The sequence below is a fragment of the Hyaena hyaena genome, unplaced genomic scaffold, assembly GCF_003009895.1.
Source record: "Hyaena hyaena isolate Hyena2069 unplaced genomic scaffold, ASM300989v1 scaffold_219, whole genome shotgun sequence".
Classification (NCBI taxonomy): Eukaryota; Metazoa; Chordata; class Mammalia; order Carnivora; family Hyaenidae; genus Hyaena; species Hyaena hyaena.
This window is the reverse complement of record NW_024080850.1, coordinates 1,588,043-1,610,711: the sequence shown is the minus strand read 5'-3', so window position 1 is coordinate 1,610,711 and position 22,669 is coordinate 1,588,043. Positions and strand designations below refer to the sequence as shown.

General features: G+C 58.1%; 3 protein-coding genes across 4 annotated transcripts in view; 1 reads left to right on the top strand and 2 right to left on the bottom strand.

Moving 5' to 3' along the window:
* The first annotated feature begins 398 nt into the window (after positions 1-398).
* Positions 399-18,222, top strand: LZTR1 (leucine zipper like transcription regulator 1). Of its 2 annotated transcripts, none has more exons than XM_039242875.1 (21): positions 399-649; positions 1,102-1,164; positions 4,457-4,513; positions 6,079-6,158; positions 6,618-6,726; positions 7,211-7,294; positions 8,695-8,752; positions 9,306-9,445; positions 11,400-11,601; positions 12,086-12,241; positions 12,389-12,499; positions 12,874-12,966; positions 13,149-13,244; positions 13,324-13,489; positions 13,683-13,852; positions 14,186-14,297; positions 15,170-15,296; positions 15,385-15,534; positions 16,210-16,315; positions 16,403-16,483; positions 16,750-18,222. In XM_039242875.1, exons 1-21 carry the CDS (start codon positions 450-452, stop codon positions 16,864-16,866), a joined length of 2,478 nt encoding a protein of 825 aa, XP_039098806.1. In that variant the 5' UTR covers positions 399-449; the 3' UTR covers positions 16,867-18,222. The 2 variants fall into 2 exon arrangements, with proteins under 2 accessions (XP_039098806.1, XP_039098805.1); XM_039242874.1 differs by having other exon boundaries at positions 400-649; positions 14,141-14,297.
* A 734-nt stretch (positions 18,223-18,956) lies between these two features.
* Positions 18,957-21,503, bottom strand: THAP7 (THAP domain containing 7). Its single transcript, XM_039242809.1, has 5 exons — positions 21,335-21,503; positions 21,083-21,162; positions 20,508-20,663; positions 19,859-19,999; positions 18,957-19,663 (listed from the first exon to the last, which is right to left on the bottom strand). The coding sequence occupies exons 2-5, from the start codon at positions 21,160-21,162 to the stop codon at positions 19,105-19,107; spliced, it is 936 nt and encodes a 311-aa protein (XP_039098740.1). The 5' UTR covers positions 21,335-21,503; the 3' UTR covers positions 18,957-19,104.
* A 785-nt stretch (positions 21,504-22,288) lies between these two features.
* Positions 22,289-22,669, bottom strand: part of LOC120238803 (tubulin alpha-3 chain-like) — a 10,275-nt gene continuing 9,894 nt past the window's right edge. The window contains exon 5 of the mRNA XM_039242808.1: positions 22,289-22,669. Within this exon, the coding sequence (XP_039098739.1) occupies positions 22,374-22,669 (296 nt within the window). The 3' untranslated portion in view covers positions 22,289-22,373.

Sequence of the window (22,669 nt, the reverse complement as noted above, 5' to 3'; positions counted from 1 at the left end):
AGGCCGCTGTGACGCCGGAACCTTCCACCCAGGATCCGGGCAGCGGCGGACGATCAAGGCCGAGACCCGCGCAAACAGGGCATGCCGGGAAGTGTGGCCATCTTCTGACGGCGTGGGTCGGGCCCACTCTGGGGCAGTGCAGTCCAGAGCAGGCTGGGTACTAGACACCACCTTCACTGGAAGGGGGAACCGGATGCGCGGTTGATGGCGGAAATGATTCCCAGGGGGTTACAGGCTCTCCACAGGGTCGGTTCCTGGAGGCTACACTGGCCGCTGCGTCAAGAGGAACGCTAAGCTCGCCGGGAAGTGCGCGCAGCCGAGAGTGCGGCGCCGGCCGGAAGTGTGGCGCGGTTGCCACAGGGCTCGCCGGGAAACGTAGTCCCTCGGGGCGGCTAGGGGCGGTGGCCTCACGTCTCGCGGATCCAGTGTCCCATCCGGCGTGGACGGGGATGGCTGGCCCGGGAGGTTCTGGAGGCCCGATCGGGGCTGGGGCCCTGGCAGGCAGCGCGCGGTCCAAGGTAGCCCCGAGCGTGGACTTTGACCACAGCTGCTCGGACAGTGTTGAATACCTGACACTGAACTTCGGGCCCTTCGAGACAGTGCATCGTTGGCGGCGCCTCCCGCCCTGCGACGAGTTCGTGGGGGCCCGGTACGGCGGGTTTCAGGGATCTTGGGAAAGGCGGGTGTGTGAGGAGGTCTCGGGCGGGGTCCAGGGACCGAGGCCGGGGCGTGGTGTCCAGGAGCAGGATCTGGTGATGGGGGCTGGGGGGGAAGTGGTGGTGTCTCCAGGATGATGTCCAGGGTAGGAGAGGGGGTCCTGAGGGAGTCCCGGAGCAGCGTGGCCTGGGGCAGGGTACTGGAGTTAAGTTGTGTTTGTGGGTCTGGAGCTGGGTTTCTGGGAGCTCTGCAGTGGGATGGGGAGTCCAGAGACTCTCAGGGCAATGTCAGGGTCCTGGGGTTGTGTGGAATTTAGGGATCTCTGTCAATCTTGGCAGTTGAGAGGTCTTACCCAATTTCTGCGCCAGCCTGGGTGCTTAGTCTCCTTGGGTGCCCCCAGGAGGGTCCTGGACTCACTGCCGCCCACCTATTCTTTCTTTCCAGGCGCAGCAAGCACACAGTGGTGGCCTATAAAGATGCTATCTATGTATTTGGTGGAGACAATGGGTGAGTGGGTATGAACATGAGGGTGTTTGGACCAGGGAGGGAGAAACATGGTGGTTCCGGCCGGTTAGCTAAGCATTCCGTCCCAGTTTCTCCATCTTTGAGGTTCTCTGCCCTCAAGGCCCTCAGCACAGCATTCGGTGGGTCGCATATGCTTGGGACACAGAAATATTCCTCTTGTTCTGGGTGGACACAGCCTTGAAAGAAACACATCCGCCCTGGCTGTCGCCCTCACCAGGCACTTTTCCTTCACCGCACTTCTTTCTGGGGCTTATCTGCATGCTCACATGGCAATGTTTGGAGGACACAGTTTTATTTATTTCACATATTTTCCACTTTTTGGAAAGGTTTTCCCACCTGCCATAAATTCCTGGGAAGCAACTTTCCTGACAATGACCTGATGTTTTGTTGGTGGACACACCTCCAGCCTATGAGCTGTTCCCAGTTAAGTTGTGGCTGGTCTCCTTTGGGGAAAGATAATGGCTGAGGTAACCCTTTGGTTTGTGCAGCTGCTTTCTTCTGCTGGTGTTTCCCTAAGACCCATTCCCAGAGGAAAAGAGTGATTTTTAGCTGGGCCATTTTAAGTACTGGGTGTGGGCAGAGCAGTTCATGCTTGGAGAGGAAAGGGGACTCTGATCTAGGCAGAGAAGCCTTCCTGGAGGGGTTGATGACCCAACAGATAAGTAGGAGTGAGTCAGAGAAAAGAGGAAGAGGGTTCCAGTCAGAGGGATCAGCCTAAGCAATGGCCCAGAGGTGGGGGAGTACAGAGTGGTTCCAGGCCTGGAGTTTGGGCAGGGCTTTCCTCCTCCATTCATTCATTTATGTGGTCAGGAAAGGCCAGGGATGCCCACCAGGGGGCATCCTGGGAGGCTTGGGAGCCTTCTAGATGTGGCGCTGAAGCTTGGACTCCCGGATAGACCAGGCTCAGTTCAAGTTAGAACTTCGTGGTTTTGAGCTCAGACAGATTTCTTAAAACCACTAACTTGGTCTCCTCTTCTCTGTATATGGGGTGGCTGTATACCTTGCTTCTGAGGGTCAGCGAGCACAAACCTGTGAAGGGCTCAGGACAAGTTTTGCTGTACTGAGAGTGCAGTGTTTGCATATGACCGATTCTGCCCATGGGTCTGTCCCTGCCTCTCAACCACAGGACTTGGCCTGAAGCCCAGAAGGACTGGCCTCTGATTGATTCTGCAGCCTTGGTCCTTCAGACTCCCTGCGGGGGCTGACCTGGAGCTGGAGGGTACAGAGGATCCCATGAGGACCTGCAGACTAGGCAGAAAGGTCTCCCTGGGTGAGGCCCTGGCTTCTAGCCTGTCTCCCCCGCAGCCTCCCCCGAGCAGCCAGAGGGATCCATTTGAAATGCAAGTCTCAGGGTGTGCCTCCTCAGCACATAATCCTGGGATGGCTCCCCTCTTTCTGAGTAAAAGCCCAAGCCTCCTGGCAGTCGTAGAGGCTCCATACACTTGTGCCCGCCCTGCTCCTCTGTTCCTTTGCACTGGGCTATACCACTGCCTTGCTGTGCTCTGATTGAACCAGTTATCCTGCTCAGGCCCTTGTACTGGCCGTTCCCTCCTTCCCACCCTTTCTGCCTCTCTTCTGAACATACTGTGAGCGAGGCCTTCCCGACCGTCTGGGCCAACTGCACTGTGGCCCTCCCGTCCCCTTCTGCGCCTCTTACTGGTTCCATGGTAAGAGCAGAGACCACATAGATTACCTCAGAGTTATCTCAGAGCACAAAGATGTTTGTTACCTGTCTCCTCCACTGGGGAGAGACCTGAACCCAGCACCCAGAGAATTCAGTAAATGTGTGTCACCTGAAGGGATAAAATAGGAAAAGGCTCACAGATGTTCACTGCAGGCTTTATGAGACTCCCCCAAGCCAGAAAAGGCCTGGTGGGCAGTGGGTGGGAACACCCCCAGGAGTATTCTGTAGCAGGTAGTGTTGGCATGGCAACTGTGTAGCAATGAGCAGAAATATTTTTGCTACGATGTAGCATTAAGAAACAGGATATGGATTTGTCTCACTCTGGTTGCAATTTTGTAAAGATTGGGTACAAAGAAAGATGGGGTGCCTGGATGGCTCAGTCCCTTAAACAACTTCAGCTCAGGTCATGGTCTCATGGTTTGTGAGTTCGAGCCCCTCATCCGGCTCTCTGCTGTCAGCACAGAGCCCACTTTGGATCCTCTGTCCCCCTCTCTCTCAGCCCTTCCCCCTCTCCTGCTTGCTCTGCTTGCGCTCTCTCTCTCTCTCTCTCTCTCTCTCAAAAATAAAAATAAACATTTAAAAGAGAAGCAAAGAGGGGCACCGGGGTGGCTCAGTTGGTTAAGCATGCCAACTTCAGCTCAGGTCATGATCTCACAGTTTGTGAGTTCGAGCCATGCATTGGGTTCTGTGCTGACAGCTCAGAGCCTGGAGCCTGCTTGGGATTCTGTGTCTCCCTCTCTCTCTCTCCTCCTCCCCCACTCTCTGTCTCTCAAAAATGAATAAACATTGAAACAATTAAGAAAGGAAGGCAGGCAGGAAGGAGGCCTCCTGCAGCATCTGAGAGGGGTGGACGGTGGAGGGGAGGGGCAGATGGGAGAGGGGAGAAATTACAGTCACGTGCCTGCTTCCCAGCTCCAGGCTTCCTGGCTGCATGGCCTCAGGCAGGCAGGCCCTTTATCTCCCAGGCTGCTTCCTCATCTGCAGACGCAGGTGGAGTGTGCAGCCCCCTGGTGCAGACGGAGGGAAGGGTGCAGGGGGCGCCCCTGTACAGGCCTGGGTGCTGGGCTCTTGTTAGTTAACTCCCTTCTTCCTGACAAGGGCTGGCCAGTAACATGCAGGTCTTGGTGGGTGGCCAGTGGTTTTGTTTTCCATTTTATGGTATCTTTAATGTAGTTACATTGGCTTTGCAATAAAGAGCTGGAAGGAATATCAGAGAGGAGGAAAGGGGCCTCCCCTGGGAAGCTCTGTATTGTGGTGGCACAGCCTCTGAGAAGGGGGTGCTGAGATGTGGGAGTGGGAGGAGTGGTGGCTGGGATGGCTCCTGGGTGGCTGGGTTCCTACTTGGGACCCGACCCCAGGCAGGCAGGTCCCACGTACATGGCGGCCTTGGTACTCACACCAGCTGGGGAGCTTCCTCTGTGGTCACTCTGGTCCCTTGGGAGCTCTGGTCCCTCGGGAGTCAGCTGGTTGCCTGGCCCTGGTTGAGTCCCCACAGCAGTTCCCACCCCTGCCCTCGGGCCGCAGCGTCCATCTCCTGGGTCCTGGAGAGCAGACCAGGACCGACCCCACCTCTCTCTGGCTGTCTTTTAGGAAGACCATGCTCAACGATCTCCTGCGGTTTGACGTGAAGGATTGCTCCTGGTGCAGGTGGGTGGCCTCTGGGCCCCAGGTCCCCCTCTTTCCCCAAGAGGTCCATAGCACTGTGCTGGGCCCTGATTCCCAGCAGGGTCCTGGCGCGGGAGGGGTAGGGAGAAGCTGCAAGGAGACAGCAGTGGCCCTTAGTCTTTCCCTCCCTCTCCTGGGTTTCTTTTCTTTCTTTTTTTTTTCAGGTTTTAAAATATTCTTTATTTTTTAAAATTTTAATACCATATATTTTATTTATTTATTTATTTATTTATTTAATTTATTTATTTATTTTTACAAATAGTTTATTGTCAAGTTGGTTTTCCTGTTTCTTTTCCAGTCCACAACTCGGATTTGTTATTCTGAATCCTGTTAGGTGAGGGGATCTGTTTGGTCTGGCTGCTGGTCCTCAAATTCTGCCTCCAGAGAGTCCTACCATCCCTGGGCCTATTTCCCTGGCCAGTGGCTGACATGGGAAGCCACATGGGTGGGAGGTGGCTGCTGGGTCTTTTTAGGACTGTCACTGTGGGGCCCATCTTCTGCCCGGACACCCCACATGAGTAGTGGCCAATATGAGGGTTCTGGCTTCCTGCCACGGGTGGCCCTCCCACCTGTGTAGCCTTGGGCAAGACACCTGCCCTCTCTGAGCACTGCATATTTGTGCCCGTCTCCTCCGGTCCAGCCCTACCCAGGGGGCAGCTCACGGCTGAGGGGGAAAAGGGATCCCAGGATTAGGAGATACTGGGCGCTCTCCTCAGCTCTGCCGTCTGCTCGTGCAGGAGCACAGACCTTTGGAGCCCCCTGGGTGCCCCACTCTGCAGGAGCTCAGTGTGTAGCCCTTAGTCCCTAGCAGTCGTCTGGGGAGGTAGGGGGCTCACCACCCCTATTTGATGGAGGAGGATGTCCCATACCTGCCCAGCCTGGCAAACCGCGGTGGCATCACTGCTCAGGAGACCTGGGTAGCGCTGGGAGTGCCAGAGAAATGTGTTATTGTTCCTCTCACACTTGGTTTTAGAACATAGCCGATGGTTACAGATTAATTTTCAAAATCACCCTAAAGACGTTGTAGTCCTTTACTAATCATTGCTTAAGCATAAAACTCTGAAAAAGGAGCAGCCCCAGGGAAGCAGTATAAATGCGGTTTTAGTTCAATAAATAAAATGCGCGGACTGACTCTGTGAACACAGAGCAGCTGTGAAAACACAGGTCTAGCTGATGGGAGAGTAGCGGGAAGATCTCGTCACGTTCTACTGTTTAACTGGAAAACCAGATACTGCAACCTGTCTACCACGTGATTCCATTTTTAAAAATTACTCAGAGGCATAAATCTGCATAGGAAAGGTGGGGGGGGGCTTCAAGGTATAGATCGTGGTTTCTGGCAAAGGGATTATATGTAAGTCTTAGTGCTTGTTTTGTGTTTTTTTCCTTTTTGGCAACTTTTATTAACTGTTTGTATATAGCAACATAAGTATTAGCTACAAAACACAGAAATAAAAGGAATCATGGAGGTGGCAGGGGCCGCCCTGTGTGGCGTGGGCTGCACAGCTGACCCTTGCTGACACCCACTGCCCCTGTGTCCCCCCCACTAGGGCCTTCACCACGGGCACCCCACCAGCCCCCCGCTACCACCACTCGGCCGTTGTCTACGGGAGCAGCATGTTTGTATTTGGTGAGCTGCCTCTACTCTCCTGGGCACTGTGTCCTCTTCCGGGCTCGCAGCGCCCTTGCCCTGCCCCCAGGCCCGGGGCTCTCCTGCTGTGCATGGCCAACCTCTCTCTGTCCACGCCTTGTCTTCTCTGCCTGAGTCCTGAGTTCCTGCACTGGGCCGGGGTCCTCTCTGTGGGCCCCTTTCCTTAACTGTCCCAATTTCCCAGGTTTAGAATTGTCTGCCTCTGTGACTGGGCTGGAAGGTGGCTCTCTTCCCTCCTTTGTCACTCCACCAGAGGGCAGGGAATAGGGTTCTGTTCATTTCTGTGTCCCCGGAGCCAAGCACAGAGTCAGACACACAGTAGGTGCTCCCCAAAGTTTATGGAGGGAGTCCCAGAATACATCTTAAGTGAGGCCAGATTCTGCCCTCACTTTCTGGGGTTTGCCTTTGGGTGTGACAGTTTCTCCCTCTCTTTCCCAGGGGGCTACACTGGGGACATTTATTCCAATTCTAACTTGAAGAATAAAAACGACCTCTTTGAATATAAGTTTGCGACTGGCCAGTGGACCGAGTGGAAAATTGAAGGACGGTGAGAGACTTTGCTGAAAACTTTCAGGGTTGACCAGATGGCTACCGGATTGGGTCCCTGGTGGCAGCTGGCCTGGGATACAGTCCCTGTATAGAAGAAGAGCCTGAGGCTCACAGAGTCCTGAATTCGGCTCATTCCCAGCTGTGCCTGTCTGAGGCTCCTGCCCTGCTCTTAGATTCTCTCCTTTCAGAGAGCAGAAGGGACCCTGATGTTCAGCTGATGGGCGCTTCTCTCCTGTTTTGCAAGCATCCTCCTTTGATATTTTGGTGGTGGCTGGGAGAGGGCTTTACCGTGCCGTTATCTGAGTTCCTTATCCCACTGCCCTGCCTCATGAGCTCAGCCTCATGACACCCAGCTGGCATCCCAGAGCCCCGGTGTCAGCAAATGTAGGCACAGTGGCCTTGGTGTCCCGGCTGGCCTCAAGGGCCCACGAGGCTCAGGTCTGCTGGGCTGCCTTGCTCCTCACCCCCTTTTCACACTACAGGTTGCCAGTCGCTAGGTCCGCCCATGGCGCCACAGTGTACAGTGACAAGCTGTGGATCTTTGCTGGCTATGATGGCAATGCCAGGTAGGTGATGCCAAGCCCGTGCACCCAGCCCCTGAGCAGCTCTGTAAGTGTACCGAGGCCCAGAGCTGGCCTTCATGGCATGGGAGTCGTGGCATGGGAGGGCTCAGGCTGGGGGTTTCTTTTTTTTTTTTTTTTAATTTTTTAATGTTTTATTTATTTCTGAGACAGAGAGACAGAGAGAGACAGCGTGAGCAGGGGAGGGTCAGAGAGAGAGGGAGACACAGAATCTGAAACAGGCTCCAGGCTCTGAGCTAGCTGCCAGCACAGAACCCGACACAGGGCTCGAACCCACGAACTGTGAGATCATGACCTGAGCTGAAGTTGGATGCTTAACTGACTGAGCCACCCAGGCGCCCCTCAGGCTGGGGGTTTCTAAAGAGGGTAGTGTTGTGGACAGAAGCGGGGGAGGGGAGGTGCCTGGGTGACTCAGTCGGTTAAGCATCTGACTTGACTTCGGCCCAGGTCATGATCTCATTGTCAGTAGATCAAGTCTACTTGGGTTTCCCCTCTCCCTTTCTTTCTGCTCCTCCCCCACTCGTGTGGCACGTTCGCACACGTGCACACACGCGTGCAGGGGCACGTCCTCACTCTTTCAAAATAGATAAACTAAAAACAAAATGGAGTGAGGGGAAGTAGATGGGTGGAATGGAGGTGAGGGGCAACTGAGCGGAGCTCCTGCGCAACCCCACAGAGGTCAGGAGGCCTGGCACCCCTGAGGCCCCTCCTGGAGGTGTCTGAGGAAGTGGCAAGTCTGGCCCATTTTTGTGCTGCTGTCTGAGGATGGGATGGTCTCCACTGCTTCTTGCCTGCGTACCAGGCATCTTGCTCCTTATTTCAGAAAATTGCCTTTGCTGTATTTTTCTGATTACAAAAGTAGCATGTGCTCATTCCCCAAGACTTCAGCATCATAGAAATTCCAAGAGGTGGGGTGCCTGCCTGGCTCAGTCAGAAGAGCGTGTGACTCTCTATCTCGGGGTCAAGTTTGAGTGCCAGGTTGGGTGTAGAGATCACTAAAAAAAAAAAAAAAGTTATTTTGAGGAAAAGAAAAAAACTCTCTAAGAGATGCAGTGTTAGTGGTGGTTTTTGCATGTGTTGTTTCTCTGAAGTCCTCTCTGAGCCCTGAGGGTCTGCCAAGTGGGACTGACCCTGCCACACTGGCTAGATGTGCCTAAGGCCACATGTTCCTGTCTGGGCTTGGGGGTGGGGGGGGTACACAGCAGGGATTCAGTGCAGCCCCCCTTCCCCCCAATCCTGAAGCTCCCACCTCATGGCTACTCCATAGGCCCCCTGATCAGAGTCCTGGGTGTTGTGTCCCTCCTCCCTGGAGCCATCCCTCCCAGCCAGGCCCACTCTGCCAGCAGCCCCAGCTGTGGAGATCTGACCCCTCTGTCCTAATGCAGGTTGAACGACATGTGGACCATTGGCCTCCAGGACCGGGAGCTCACATGCTGGGAGGAGGTGAGGGGTTTGGGGGACTGGGGAGATGGGGCAGGCAGGGAGAAGAGGGACAATGGGGGAGGGCATAGGTGGGGCGGGGGAGGGGCTGCTTTTTTCCCTTTGCCAAATCCTAGCCTGTCCTCAGCCTCACCCTCCCTGCCGACTTCCTGCCCAATTTCAGCAGCACTTAACTAGTGACTGAATCCTCTGTGCTTCAGATGGCAGTGTGTCCCAGTGACTGGTGCTGCTTGCGTAGACTCCACCCTTATCTGAACACAGCGAGTTCAGCATGCTGTCTGGTGTCCGGCTCGCTGCTGTTTCTGGGCAGTCTGTCTCTCTGTTCCATTCTTTCCCCTGGGGTCTCTTTCCCCTGTGGTGATGAGTTTTAGCCCCAAGTGTTAAAAACTGGGCCCGTTTAGGTGGATGAGGTGGGCCGTTAAGCTGTACTACAGAACTTAATCTATGAACCCTCATTCATAGAAGAGTGAAAGTACTCCCAGTTCAGCAGTGTAAGTCTTGACCCTGTGAACCCAGTCCCATGAGGGCTCAGGCTGAGCTGCCTTCCCTTCCCCAGGTGGCGCAGAGCGGCGAGATCCCACCATCTTGCTGCAACTTCCCGGTGGCCGTGTGCCGGGACAAGATGTTTGTGTTCTCAGGGCAGAGCGGAGCCAAGATTACCAACAACCTCTTCCAGTTTGAATTCAAGGACAAGACGTGAGTGTTCTGGTGGTGGCACCCACATCTGTGTCTGGGGCTCTCTCCATGAGATCCGGACACAGCAGGTCAAGCTACCCTTCCAGAGCAAGGAGGCGCAGATGCCTTCATACAGACTGCGCAAGCAGGCCCCTCGGGGTGTGGCTGCAGCTCAGCAAGATGGGGCTTGGCTGGCCTTTCTCTCTGTCCTGTGTGAAGGACGGCTCCTGCCCCGCAAATGCCTGATCAGTACCACCAGTAATAAATGTGGCTGGTATAGATCTCATAACAATGGCAGAACACTGGAGGGGTGCTCACGCCCTGAGAGCTTCCAGCCTGTGCCATCCTTGGCTGGTGACCAGCTCAGAAGGGGACTGAGCCCTGGAGATGGCGCAGACCGGGCTTTGGCTCTGGGGGTGAATGGAGGGGAGGGAACAGGGAGCTTCTCCTGCAGGTCAGGGAGGCTCGGGGTGGGCGTGGGGTGGGGGGGAACATGGAGCGGCCCTGGAGGCCAGCAGTGTCAGGTTGGAAGGAGGAAGGTCAAAGCATCAGAGGCAGAGGGAATCCAGCTGATACCCACGCAACTCTTTTGTGGCTCTCGTGAGGGTGGCTGGGCCTGAGAGGAGAGCCACACTGCCCAGCCTGCCTCTCCCTCCTGGCCTCAGTGCCCACAGCAGCAGGAACAGACTCGGAGAGGTGAGAGGCAGTGGAAGCAGAGGCCAGGTAGGCTCAGATGTGGGGAGAGATTGAAGGGCAGACATGCAGGCTCTGGACCGGTGGACAGATGGCTCACCTGGGAAGGGTGCTCAAGGAGGTGCAGGTATTGGAGGAGACGCAGGGCCTGAAGGCTGCTCAGGGGTGCGGGGGCTGAGGAAGGTGCATTGGGGGTGGCAGAGGTGCGGTGGGGGACCCAGGCCAGAGATGGGGGGCAGAGCTGCAGCTTGGGCCAGAGCAGATGGGGATTGGAAGAAAACCAGGGGAGGTGTGGCCACCAGCAGCAGCCCAGGGCGGGTGTTAGGAGACCCTGGGGGCTGCTGGCGGCAGAGGAGTCCCACGGGGTGGAGTCAGTGTGGTGCTGCCTTCCTCTCCTCCCTTGGGCTGGCCTGCTCCCAGCCAGCCACCTGCCCAGCGTCATGCCTGTGCCCTTTGCTCCCGCACACACAGAGGTGAGAACAGACACTCCCCAGCCTTTATGCTGTGCATAGGTGGGCAGATCCTATGGTGTGGGCATCACACAGGTGCCATCCCCCATGGGGGCACAGAGGGCTGCTGGTGTGGGGCCCTTAGCCCTGGGGTCCTTACAGAGCACCTCTGCCCCACCCCATCCCCAGATGGGCATTCGGGACCCCTGCCACCTGGAGAAGGGCTTTGCCAAGGCAGTTCTCCTGCCTGCTGGACAGCCTCCCCACAGCAGGGGCACCTGTCGAGCCAAGCATGTGTCAGGTGAAGGGGTCAGCATGGAGTCAGGTGGCATGGCCCCGCCTGGCCAGGATCTGTTTGGATTCCAAAGAGGATGTGCTGGAAGCTGTTGGGGAGTCCTGGGAGGGTAGGGAATGTGGGAGCAGCATTGGGAGGTGGGGTCCTGGTGGCTTCCAGGAGTGAGGACGTGGCTGTAGGGATCATCTTACATGATGGAGTTGTGGACATGTCCCCATTCCCCAGAGAGTGGGATTGCCTCGCATTCAGAGGCCACTCCTCCTGCCTGCCACTGCTGCCTGCTTTATGGCTGGGGGACAGAGAAGGACTCGGGCAGGACCCCACGGTGTGCTGAGTAGACCTAGGCAGAGCTGGTGCCAGAGCCAAAGGGGATAAGGGCATGCACTTCAAGCCCTCCCTTGACCTGGATGGTCCCCCCAGGGGCTGCAGGGCACTTCCCAGCTGGCGCCTGCCATGGGGAGGCCTCAGAACCCAGGTGGAGGCTCTGGAGGAGCAGGAGCTCCCGCTCCGGCACTAGTGTCCTGTCATGTGCCCTTAGGTGGACACGCATCCCCACCGAGCACCTACTCCGTGGCTCCCCACCACCCCCACAGCGGCGCTATGGGCACACTATGGTGGCCTTTGACCGCCACCTCTACGTGTTTGGGGGCGCGGCAGACAACACGCTGCCCAATGAGCTGCACTGCTATGATGTGGACTTCCAGACCTGGGAGGTTGTCCAGCCCAGCTCGGACAGTGAGGTGAGTGCTGCCAGGCACAGGCGGCCAGAGGTGCCCAGGGCTCGTGGCCTGAGGGATGGGAATCCTGATTCGCCTCTTCCCACCACCCAGCCGCTCCTCTAAGCCTCAGACGGCTCCCAGGGCTCTAGATGGCCAGCAGGAGCAAAGCCAAGATGTCTGAGGCCCTCAGCCTTGGACACATGCCTTGGCCGGACCCTAGGCCCTGGGCCCCTGTTCTCCATCTTGCAGCCTGCAGGCTTTTAACATTTCAGTTCCCCTCATATCTGCATGGTGCTGAGGACGCTCTCCCAGGACGCCCACCCTGACTGCTGCTGGCTCTCCCTCTCAGCCATGCTGTGAGCGCCCTCATCCTGTGGCTCTTCCCCCTCCTAAATCTGTCCCTACAGCGCTCTCACTCTTGAACAGGGTCAGCAGGAGGCTGGTCTCTGGTGCCTTGCCTGGCCCTGGCCGACTGGTCCCACGCCTGCATGTCTCTCCCCTCCAGGTTGGCGGGGCTGAGGTGCCAGAGCGAGCATCTGCTTCTGAGGAGGTGCCTGGCCTGGCCTCTGAGGAGCGGGGTGGCTTCAAGAAGTCCCGAGATGTGTTTGGCCTGGACTTTGGCACCACCACAGCCAAGCAGCCTGCCCCGCCGGCCTCAGAGGTGAGGGTTGGCACCCTCGCTCCTCTCCATCACCCCCCCCCCCGATGCCAGTCGTGTGGTCAGCCTCTCTCACAGATAGGGAGATGAGGCTCAGAGAAGTACTTGTTAGGGTTACTTATCTTCCCCCCACCCCCCACCTCCACCCAGCTGCCAAGCGGAAGGCTCTTCCACGCAGCTGCTGTGATCTCAGATGCCATGTACATCTTCGGGGGCACCGTGGACAACAACATCCGCAGTGGGGAGATGTACAGGTTCCAGGTGGGGCTCGGGGACCGACTGCAGGGGAGCCAGCCAGGGGTCCCAGAGGATGGAAACTGAGGCCCAGGGGGTAGGGGTGGGGCTTGTCCAAGGGCACCAGAGCCAGGGCACTGGTGGCATGGCAGCCTTCCTCCTGAGGAGTCTGGGAGACAGGGTGGGGAACTCTAGGCCGAGGGCAGTCTGGGGAGCCTCCGTGCAGGGTGCGGTGGGCAGGGCAGCATTGGGGGCTCTCAGTGGGGCCAGTGGAGGCTGGGGGAGCAGTCTCAGGCCAGTGGAGGGAGCTGGGTGAGCTGGGCGGGGCATGTGTGGCCTAGAGGGGGCAGAGCCTGGGCCAGTGGTGGCGTCCCTGGGTAACACTGGGTCTCTTCCCGCAGTTCTCTTGTTACCCCAAGTGCACGCTGCATGAGGACTACGGGAGGCTGTGGGAGAGCCGCCAGTTCTGTGACGTGGAGTTTGTGTTGGGCGAGGTGGGTGCCCTCCCTGTGCCCAGTCTACCCCCTGTGCTGCAGAAAGGAGGCTGTGCCCTGAGGCACGGCTGGCCTCCCCCTTGTGCCTGGAGTCCTAGAGCCCTCACCCTGGCTGTCTGGGCCTCTGTCCCTGCCAGGATGGGGGTCCTTTGCTCCCCACCAAGGTGTCATTCTTGCTACAGAAGGAGGAGTGTGTGCAGGGCCACGTGGCCATTGTCACCGCTCGGAGCCGCTGGCTGCGCAGGAAGATTGTGCAGGCGCGGGAACGGCTGGCCCAGGTGAGGTGCTGTCCAGTCTCTTCTGCCAGGACTGTGGCATCCGTGGGGTGCCCCTGAGCTCCCCTTTCTCTCCCTGCAGAAGCTGGAGGAGGAGGCAGCCCCAGCTTCCAGGGAGGCCCCTGGTGCAGCTGTGGGTGGGGCCCGGCCGCCCCTGCTGCACGTGGCCATCCGCGAGGCCGAGGCCCGGCCCTTTGAAGTGCTCATGCAGTTCCTCTACACGGACAAGATCAAGTACCCTCGGAAAGGTGCGCTGGTGGTGGGAACAGGGTGGACAGGCGGGCAGCCTGGGGCCCAGCGGCCACCACCACTCACGACCACTGGTGTGGTGGAGATGCTACCTGATGACCTGGACCCAGGACCCTGGACCCTGGCCTCCCCTCTACCCTGCCCCACACCTTCTCCCTCTCCCCATGTCTCTGAGGGAGCTCTTGGGTGCAGGCCACGTGGAGGACGTGCTGCTCATCATGGACGTATACAAGTTGGCACTGAGCTTCCAGCTGTGCCGCCTGGAGCAGCTGTGCCGACAGTATATCGAGGCCTCTGTAGACCTGCAGAACGTGCTGGTCGTGTGCGAGAGCGCCGCCAGGCTGCAGCTGAGCCAGCTGAAGGTGCGGGCCCGTGTGCATGGCGCACCCTGCCTCCCACAGGCCCCCGTCCCCTGCTGCCAACCCCACCCCCGGGCTGCTGACCCCCACCGCCCTGCCACCAACCTGCACCCCAGGCTGCCGACTCCCACCACAGGCCCCTTGATACCCCGCTGCCAAACCCCCACCCGGGCTCCCGACCCCCGCCACAAGCCCCCTGTCCCCTGCCCCAGCCCAAGTCCTCCTGCCTAGGCTGCTGCCCCATCGGCCAAGGCCTGACCCTGCTTGCCTGCTCCGGCTTGTGTGTCCCAGGAGCACTGCCTGAACTTCGTGGTGAAGGAGTCCCACTTCAATCAGGTGATCATGATGAAGGAGTTCGAACGCCTCTCTTCCCCACTGATCGTGGAGATCGTGCGGCGGAAGCAGCAGCCGCCTCCCCGCGCCCCCTCAGAGCAGCCTGTGGACATTGGTAGGGATCCAGTCCCCATCCCCGAGGGCAGCAGACAGGGATGGTGTTCACCTTGGGTGAGACTTGGGAGCCATGGAAGTACCTGCCAGGCCCTCAGGGCGGGGTGTGGGTGCAGGGAGTGCCCAGAGTGCTCCTGGGGCTCCTGCATGGGCAGACAGGGTGGCAGGTCAGGCTCGTTGGAAGGAAGAGCCCCTGACCCATGGGGCATCCCAACACAGCTGTGCGCCTGAGGGCAGAGAATCTCCGGAGCCTGTTTCCGGAGGTGGGCACGGGTCCCTCTCTAGTGAGGGCACCTGCCCTGACAGACATCAGGTCTGAGAGCTTCCGTTGGGGGCAGTGTGCTCAGGGTCAGTGACTAGTCACAAGCTTTTTTTCTAGGCGCGCCCACCCTTTGGGGCCTAGTGAGAGGTAAGCTCAGTCCAAAGACTTCAAACATTCCTGGTAGCTCCCTGTGCCCTCCTAGCCTGGGGAGGGACATCACAGTCTCCTTTGTCCCCTCACTCTCCCTGGGGTCTGTGCTGCATCTGGCCATTGGCCCTGGGTGACACAGTGCTTGCCAGACCCAGAGGAGGCTCAAGCATAAGGGTAGGGAGGAAGGCTCACTGGGCTGAGTTGAGGAGATCAGACTCTGTGGGTCGGGCAGGCCTGAGGGCCATGTTTGGGGCTGAGGGGAGAAGGTAACAGGACGTGTTAGTGCCTCAAGGGCCAGAGCGGGGCTTGCGGCCCGGGAGAGGTTTGTTCAGGGCAGCAGCATGGGCAGATATACAGGAAGCAGTGCGTGGGGCCCTGAGGCCTGAAACCGGGGAGTCTGCAGAGGGGCAGGAGGCATCTGCTCGGGGTCCCTCTACACCATCCCCTGCCCTCCCCACCAGGCACGTCTCTGATCCAGGACATGAAGGCATACCTGGAGGGGGCAGGCGCGGAGTTCTGTGACATCACTCTGTTGCTGGATGGGCACCCAAGACCGGCCCACAAGGCCATCCTGGCCGCCCGCTCCAGGTGGGTGGGGGTATGGCTGCAGGGCAGGGCAGTCCTGGGCACAGCCTCTGTTTGCCGAGAGCCAGGACCCTAATGCCCCTGTCTACAGCTACTTTGAGGCCATGTTCCGGTCCTTCATGCCTGAAGACGGGCAGGTGAACATCTCCATCGGGGAGATGGTGCCCAGCAGGCAGGCCTTTGAGTCCATGCTGCGCTACATCTACTACGGCGAGGTCAACATGCCACCCGAGGACTCTCTGCATCCTCCCTGCCATGGGCACTCCCAGGTCACCTCTGGAGGTCCGAGTCCCCAACTTAGGCACCTTTGGAGCCCCGTGGGTTGGTTCTGGCCAAGCATTTTCCTGAGGATTTCCTGGTACCTAGTGCTCTCCTAGGGTTCCCTGAAGCAGTTGGCCAGCAGACACAGAGAGGTGTGCGGCCGGGTGGGATGGGTGGGTTCTTGACCCTCACAACTGCCCGCAGAAAGTGGTCCTGGGTTACAGGTAAGTAGATTGCTGCGGTCACCATGGAGTGGTTCCTGGTCACATCACTTCATGGGGGCCTGCACGTGGGTTCAAGATGCCTTTCAGGGCTCTGTGAGGCCACAGTTAGTTCTGCAAATGTGCATGTGGGCATTTTCCTGGGAGAGGATTTCCAGGTTTTCTTTGGATCTTGAATAGGGCCTTTGGCCCCCTAAGTACTTCAGAGTCCGTGTAGAGAGCAAGTCAGTGTCCTGCCTGGATTGGAGCCCTATGCTGGTCCCTTGTATGGGGGGTGAGTTTCCCTGTTCTGAGCATGTAGGAGGAGGCAGCCACAGTCTCAGGCTTCCTCTGCCCCTGGGGTGCGCGGGGCTCCAGCTGCCCCCTTCCAGGGGAGATGCACAGGGGCGGGAGGACGAGCTCCTTTGGCTGGAAGCTCCTTAACCAGCCCCCAGCTACCTGTTTGCGGCTCCCTACTATTATGGTTTCTACAACAACCGGCTGCAGGCGTACTGCAAGCAGAACCTGGAGATGAACGTGACGGTACAGAATGTACTGCAGGTAGCTCACCGGGTGCCTGCGGGCCTCCCTGAATCTGGGCGGGTGGGTGAGAGATGGAGCAGCACCTCAAGGAACCTGCCATTCCAGATCCTGGAAGCGGCCGACAAGACGCAAGCACTGGACATGAAGCGCCATTGCCTGCACATCATCGTGCACCAGTTCACCAAGGTCAGGGCCCTCCCAGCCCAGCATTCAGCACCCACCCATCTTTAGGACCCACTTTCTTCGCATTCGCCTTGGCCCAGTGTGGGGTGGGGTGCGTGGAATCTGCTCATCTCCTGCAGCAGTGGTCCCTGGAGTTAGCCAAGCAGAGTACCCAACAACTGGCCTTTTGGAGTCAGCCTGTGCCCTAGCTTGGCTGAGCTCCCAGAAGACTCTGGCCCTTATGTGAATCCGGTTCCATCCTGTTTGGGTCTTTTGGTTGCCTCCTGCAGGTATCCAAGCTGCCCACACTGCGTTCGCTGAGCCAACAGCTGCTTCTCGACATCATAGACTCCCTGGCCTCCCACATCTCCGACAAACAGTGTGCAGAGCTGGGCGCTGACATATAAGGGCCCGCGCGATGCTGGCCTGCTCAAGAATAACCATGCCTGCTCCTGCCTTGCCTGCTGAAGACTACACTGGCCACGCTCAGGCCTCAGGCGGAGTGGCTGGACCCATCAGCCATGGGGCAGGGTGTCCAGAGCCTCTGGAGGGAAAGTGGACATAGGGGGCTCTGAATGCCCCATTTTACTGCCAAGGACACAGATCCCACAGGGAGTGGATGGTTAAACAAGCTCCCTGGCTGGCACCCTCTCCTCACTTGGTGCGGGTGGGAAGCAGGGCCCAGCAGTGGGGAGAGTCCACCACGGAGCTGGTTTGGGGCTGCCCATCCAGCAGGGACTGTGTATGGCTGTGGGTCTGGCCACTGGATCCTACTGCCCTGAGACCCCTCAGATATGGGGCTACATAGTAGCCCCTCATCTTCACTAGGGTTGTTGTAAGGGCCCCTACTGTCACCCAGAGCTTGTGGGTGGACCACAGTAATGGGCAGATGAAATACGATTCAGGATGGATTTTGGGGTGTGAAGGGCCCTGATGTGGGACTGGGCCTTGGCTTCCAGAGGGGCCGCAGGATCCTATCCCACTGTGCACACATTGGGGGTCCCCAACTGCACCAGGAGAAGTCCGTGAAGGTGCCCCCCAGGTCTCTGTCCCCAAGTATTTATTCTGTGTCATAGACATGCCATTAAGACTATAGTAGTGCTACCTATTGGACCTGATGGGCACAGTCCCCACTGGTGGACTCAGGCCTTCAGCCTCCCTGAGCTGAAGATGGACCATGTGACCCAAGTGCTTGAGACGGGCCAGTCCTGTCCAGTCCTCTATCCATGTCAGCAACTCCCAGCCCCATGTAGGGTTACCCAGTGATACGGGGCAGGGAGGGGAGAGGGGCTGTGGCAGAAATCCTGGAGTCCCAAGGCTGTCCCGCTCCTGCACTGCACTGGAGGGCCCTGCCCGGGCTGGGATTGGGCACCACATCCTCTCCCGCCCAACGGAAGGCCCTGTGTGAGCCCACCCTAATATAATGGGCACTTCTGCCCTGGTTGCCAGGAAGCCACTTAAGGGGAAAACAGTCCCTCATGTTTCCTCCCTCCAGTTGTGCCCCCATGCAGACATGGCACTTGCCATTCCTTGGCCCTTGCTGGAGAGCCCCAGTGCTGTGTACAGATGGACAGGGAGCCCCGGTTCCAGGGGCAGCTGTAAGGCTGCCAGCAGGCTAGGAAATGGCCTGGCACAAGACGAGCCTTGGTGACCCTGGAAACCTTGGTGAACAACTGCAAACCGTGCTTTACAGTGGACCCTTGTAACTGGTCATTTGACTTTTTCTAGACCTGATATGAATAAATGAAGTTACACACCAAGGACCCTAGAAAGCCAGTCTCACAGCATTGTGTGGCACTTCCCAGGACTAGAGAAAACCTGGCTATGCTCTTGCGGCTATTGGATCCGGGACCAGCAGGGAGGTCGTGTGTGCAGTTAAAATCATCCTGCACACTGACCTGTTTGCCACAAGCACAGATTCAGGGAAGCCTACTTTCCAGTCAACTTGAAGAAAAATGGGGACTCCAGCAGAGGCCACGATTGCTGTCCTCATGCCTGCCTCCAAGTTTTCCCCATCTCTTCTCAGGCCTCTGGGGACTAGAAGTGTCCCTTGCTAGGCCCTTACTACTTGCCAATCATAGTAGCACTAGGTCAGAAATTGCCATCTTTGTCCAGCTTACAGATGAGCCAGGCCCAGTGTGAGCGGCCAGTCTGCAGGCTGGGATTCAGGTGCTGTACCCTACTGACTGCTGGGCAGGCTAGACTAATGGACAAAAGCCATGCAGGTGTCCTTGTAAAGAAATGGGATTCTGGCCTGGGTTTCATGAATGTTTTCAAAGGGACCAGACTACTTAAGTCTGGGCTGTTTCAGGTACTAAGGTGAGGGTGCCTGGCGCTGCTCCTGGCCTCTACTCACACCAGCCTGTCAGGAAACCCTGTGGGGCCTGGAGTTGCATGAGGTGGGGTGTGCAAGAGCTGGATTTTCTGCTCTCCACCGCTGAGAGCCTGGACTCTAGGGGACGGGCCTCAGCCCCTAGCTGAGCCAGATAGCAGGGACTCCTAGAATCCACTTTATTATGGCATCTGGCAGGTCTGGTGGACACAGCTCAGATCAGGTCCCTCTCCAGGTGGATTCCAAGGGAGGAAGAGGTTGAAGCCCTAAGAGGCAGCCTCTCAAGTCAGCCCAGGGGCCAGCAGCCCCTTGCTTAAGCCATGCTGTTGCTCAGCTGCATGGCAAAGTCCTGCACGTGCTCCTTCAGAGTCTGGCGGGCATCTGCCTGTGCCCGCTTCTCCCGTGCCCGCTCCTGCTGCAGCTTGCTCAGCCGCAGCCGCAGCCGTTGCTCTCGCCGCTTGCAAGCCTGCAGCTGCCGTTGGGCCTTGTCCAGGGCATCGAGTGCGGCCTCAGCCCGCCGTTTCCAGAGCAGGGCACTGCCCACCTGGTAGCTGTGCTCATTCTGGATATAGGCTCCGGCTGGGGGCGGGAGGCGAAGCATGTAGGCTGAGGGGGAGACGGGCCGTGGCTCAAGGGGGGATGGCTGCCGCTCGGGCTCCGGCGAGGGCTGGGCACTGCAGCCTGCTTCATCCGCCTGGGCACCCAGGGGCCCCAAGAGGTCTGAGAAGGGGCTGCTGAGGCCAGCCTCCAGCCTCCCAGTGGGGGAGGCAGGCAAAGCAGCAGGTGCTGAGGCCTCTTCCACAGGAAAGCAGGCAACGTCAGCAGGTGGCGGTGGAGAAAATGGAGTTGTGGGCCCACGGCCCTCAGAACAGCTGAGAGGAGAGGGAGAGAGAGAGAGAGACGCTAATAAGCCAGGCCAAAGCCTTGCCAGATTCCACTTCACCTGCCCGCCCTAGTCTACTTCACTAGTTTAGAACCTTGTCCAGCAAGACTGCTGGCACACACTCTAAAGCCCAGTCTCTGAGGCTTGGGGTGGGAGTGGGGCACCCTCCACCCATGGCACATACCGCTTCCTGCATCGCCGGAGCCGGCTGACGTCGGGGGGGCCGGGTGGGTAACTGTGCCCCTTGGTCTTGGTTGTCCGGCGTAACTTGGAGAAAGACTCAAATATTGTGGGAACTGCCCCCTCCTTCAGCCTGTGATACCCGCTGTGGGGAAAAACAGCCTGGATGAGGTAGACAATAAGCACTGGCCCCCAGGGCAGGTTGCAGGGCACAGAGCTACCATGCTCCCAGCACCCCCAGATCAGGCTCTCCCGTGCTAACACCATGGCACCGTGGGAGGTGGGGAGGCATGTTGCCAACACTTAGTTTAGGGCCTGCCACATTAGGTAGAATTATACCAATCTTCTCTGCAGGGCGCTTCAAAATTAGATGCATAAAAAGACTAGAACTAGGCCAACCAGCCAAAAAATTTCATTGTGGATTTGCTGGGAGGACTAGGGTTCTATGGAACAGCCTTTGAAAAAGCTAATGTTTCTCTCTCCTGTCACTGGCTCAGTGATCCTGAGGGGGTGGGCCTTACTGTCACTGAGGTGCAAAGCTGGGAAGAGGCAGGCACACGCAGAACCAGCCAGTGGCCGTACAGGCTGCCCCGATGGGCCGGCTACTCTGATGCCTCTAAGCCGCCCCGGTGACTGCTGCCACAGAGGCTCACCTGATTCCCACCAGCTCAAAGCAGTTCTCCTCGAAGTGCTTGGAGCAGAAGTAGATGTACTCGGAAGCCGGGTCCCACAGGCCCTGGCCGCTGGGGTCCAGCCGCTGGCAGTTGGCCAGCCACAAGCCTCGCCTCGGGTTGTCCTTCTTGGGAAGTCTGCGGAGCCACAAACCAGTAAGCACCAGAGTGTCTGCAGCCCGGGGCTCAAGCTGCTCAAGCTCTCCAGACGCCAAGGGCTGGTCATGCACAAACCCCCATCGGACCGCCCTTCAACCCTGCCAGGTAAACATCGCCCACCAAGGCCCAGGTGAGGAAACTGGGGCCTCACGGAAAGCAACTTCCTTAGTATCACCTGGCAGGTGAGAGTCAGAGAGAGAGCCGCAGGCTGGTAGAGGTCCCACGCTTCCTCTCCTATTTAGACTCGGTCGCACCCGCACCGCCCCTTTCCCTCCTATACAAATACAAGCAACGCGCCAACCAGAGGAAAGCGCATGCGCAACTCTAGCTCCACGAAGAGGGTAAAACCAGTGCCTGAGCACGTGAACCTTCGCATGCCAGCACGCACGCGCGCTGACCTGTGGAAAGAGATGCCGCGGTTGCGCGTCTCGCGCGTGTCCCTTGTGCAGCAGCCGGCGGCGGAGCAGTGACGCGGCATCTGGGGAAGAGGCGGGAGCTTGGTCGTGGGCGGCTGTCCAGGCCCGGAGGGGCCTCGCGCCCCCAGCCGCCGATCCGCTCCTGGCGGCCCAGGCCTGTCGGGTCTCCCCCGGCCCGATCTCGCCCGAGCCCCGTCCCAGCCCGTTCTCCTGACTCCCGTCAGCGGCACTCACGATCTCGCCATTGCTGCGCCGCCAAAGTCTCGCGAGGAGCGGCGCGCGGTGGAAGTTGATACCATAGACTCGGAAGCGCTAGGCGCTCGCTCCAGAGGCGGGACGAGTCGGGGCGGGACCCGGAAGCGGCGGGAGCGTAAGGTCGCCGCCGGGTCTGCGTCGCCCCACCCTCCTTGGGCGCCTGCGCTGTTGCACACCCGGGCTCTTTGTCTTTTCAGAGCAAACTCTTGGCCGTTAACGCCTCGGTACCGAAAGAGCGGCTCCCCGCTTGTCGGCGCAGAGTCCAGGCGGCGCGGCAGCGGGAAACCGGCAGGGTCCCGGGATCGATGCTGGCCGCCCGGGGAAGGCTAGACTGCAAGAAAGGAAACTCGCAACTAGAAGAAAAAGAGGCCACGATGCGTGATCAATATAACCTGAGGAAACCCAGTCCTCATAGCTTACTCCGTGAGAGGAGCCTATAATGGGATGGGTGGGCGGTGGCCACGGATCACAATTCGGGGAAATGTGATGGGCAGAAGGCCCGGTCCTTTCTGACAGGCACGCGGCTAAGTTAGAGGTAAAATCAAAAGCCTTCAAGGAATGGGAGCTTCAGTCAATGAGTGCCCTCGGGCGGGGCTGCCTCTCCGGACCCTCCTACAAGACTGGGGGAAAGTGGCCTCTCCACGACTTAGAAGAAAACCAAATTACTATTCCGTTTCTCCAAAGAACATCAAGAATGGGTGAAGGATTTAAGAAATGCTTAAACTTAAAGTAACCAAAGCATTCTTCCTAGTTCCTTCAGCCATGCCTTTTGAAGCCTTCTTTCTAGGGTTAAAGCGTTAACTAAACATACAGACAGGCTTAATTTTTTGAGAGGAAACATGTTTTGTCCCCTGGAAATCCACTTGGAAAAGGCAGGTATCTAAATTGTGAATTATGTCAAATGTCAAAAGTGCAGCACAAGGGACACGATGCTTCAATACAGAAACTTTAATAGGTAAACATATCTTGTAATGTTATAATGGGGGTGATAAAAGGGATGGTTGCCAGATGCACTCATTCAGTATTCTTCCCCTTCTTCAGCCTCTGCTTCCACGGAATCCACGCCCACCTCTTCATAATCTTTCTCCAGAGCTGCCAGGTCCTCCCGGGCCTCGGAGAACTCCCCTTCCTCCATGCCTTCCCCCACGTACCAGTGCACAAAGGCTCGCTTTGCATACATGAGGTCGAACTTATGGTCCAGGCGGGCCCAGGCCTCGGCAATGGCGGTGGTGTTGCTCAGCATGCACACGGCCCGCTGCACCTTGGCCAGGTCCCCTCCGGGGACGACGGTGGGGGGCTGGTAGTTGATGCCCA

Coding starts and splice junctions, on each gene's coding strand:
- LZTR1 (XM_039242874.1), top strand. CDS start 450: ATGGCTGGCCCGGGAGGTTCTGGAGGCCCGATCGGGGCTGGGGCCCTG. Junction 12,500..12,873: donor GGGAGATGTACAGGTTCCAG/GTGGGGCTCGGG, acceptor CTCTTCCCGCAG/TTCTCTTGTTACCCCAAGTG. Junction 16,316..16,402: donor CGGTACAGAATGTACTGCAG/GTAGCTCACCGG, acceptor CTGCCATTCCAG/ATCCTGGAAGCGGCCGACAA.
- THAP7 (XM_039242809.1), bottom strand. CDS start 21,162: ATGCCGCGTCACTGCTCCGCCGCCGGCTGCTGCACAAGGGACACGCGC. Junction 20,664..21,082: donor CGCGGCATCTCTTTCCACAG/GTCAGCGCGCGT, acceptor GTGGCTCCGCAG/ACTTCCCAAGAAGGACAACC. Junction 19,664..19,858: donor CTCCGGCGATGCAGGAAGCG/GTATGTGCCATG, acceptor CTCTCCTCTCAG/CTGTTCTGAGGGCCGTGGGC.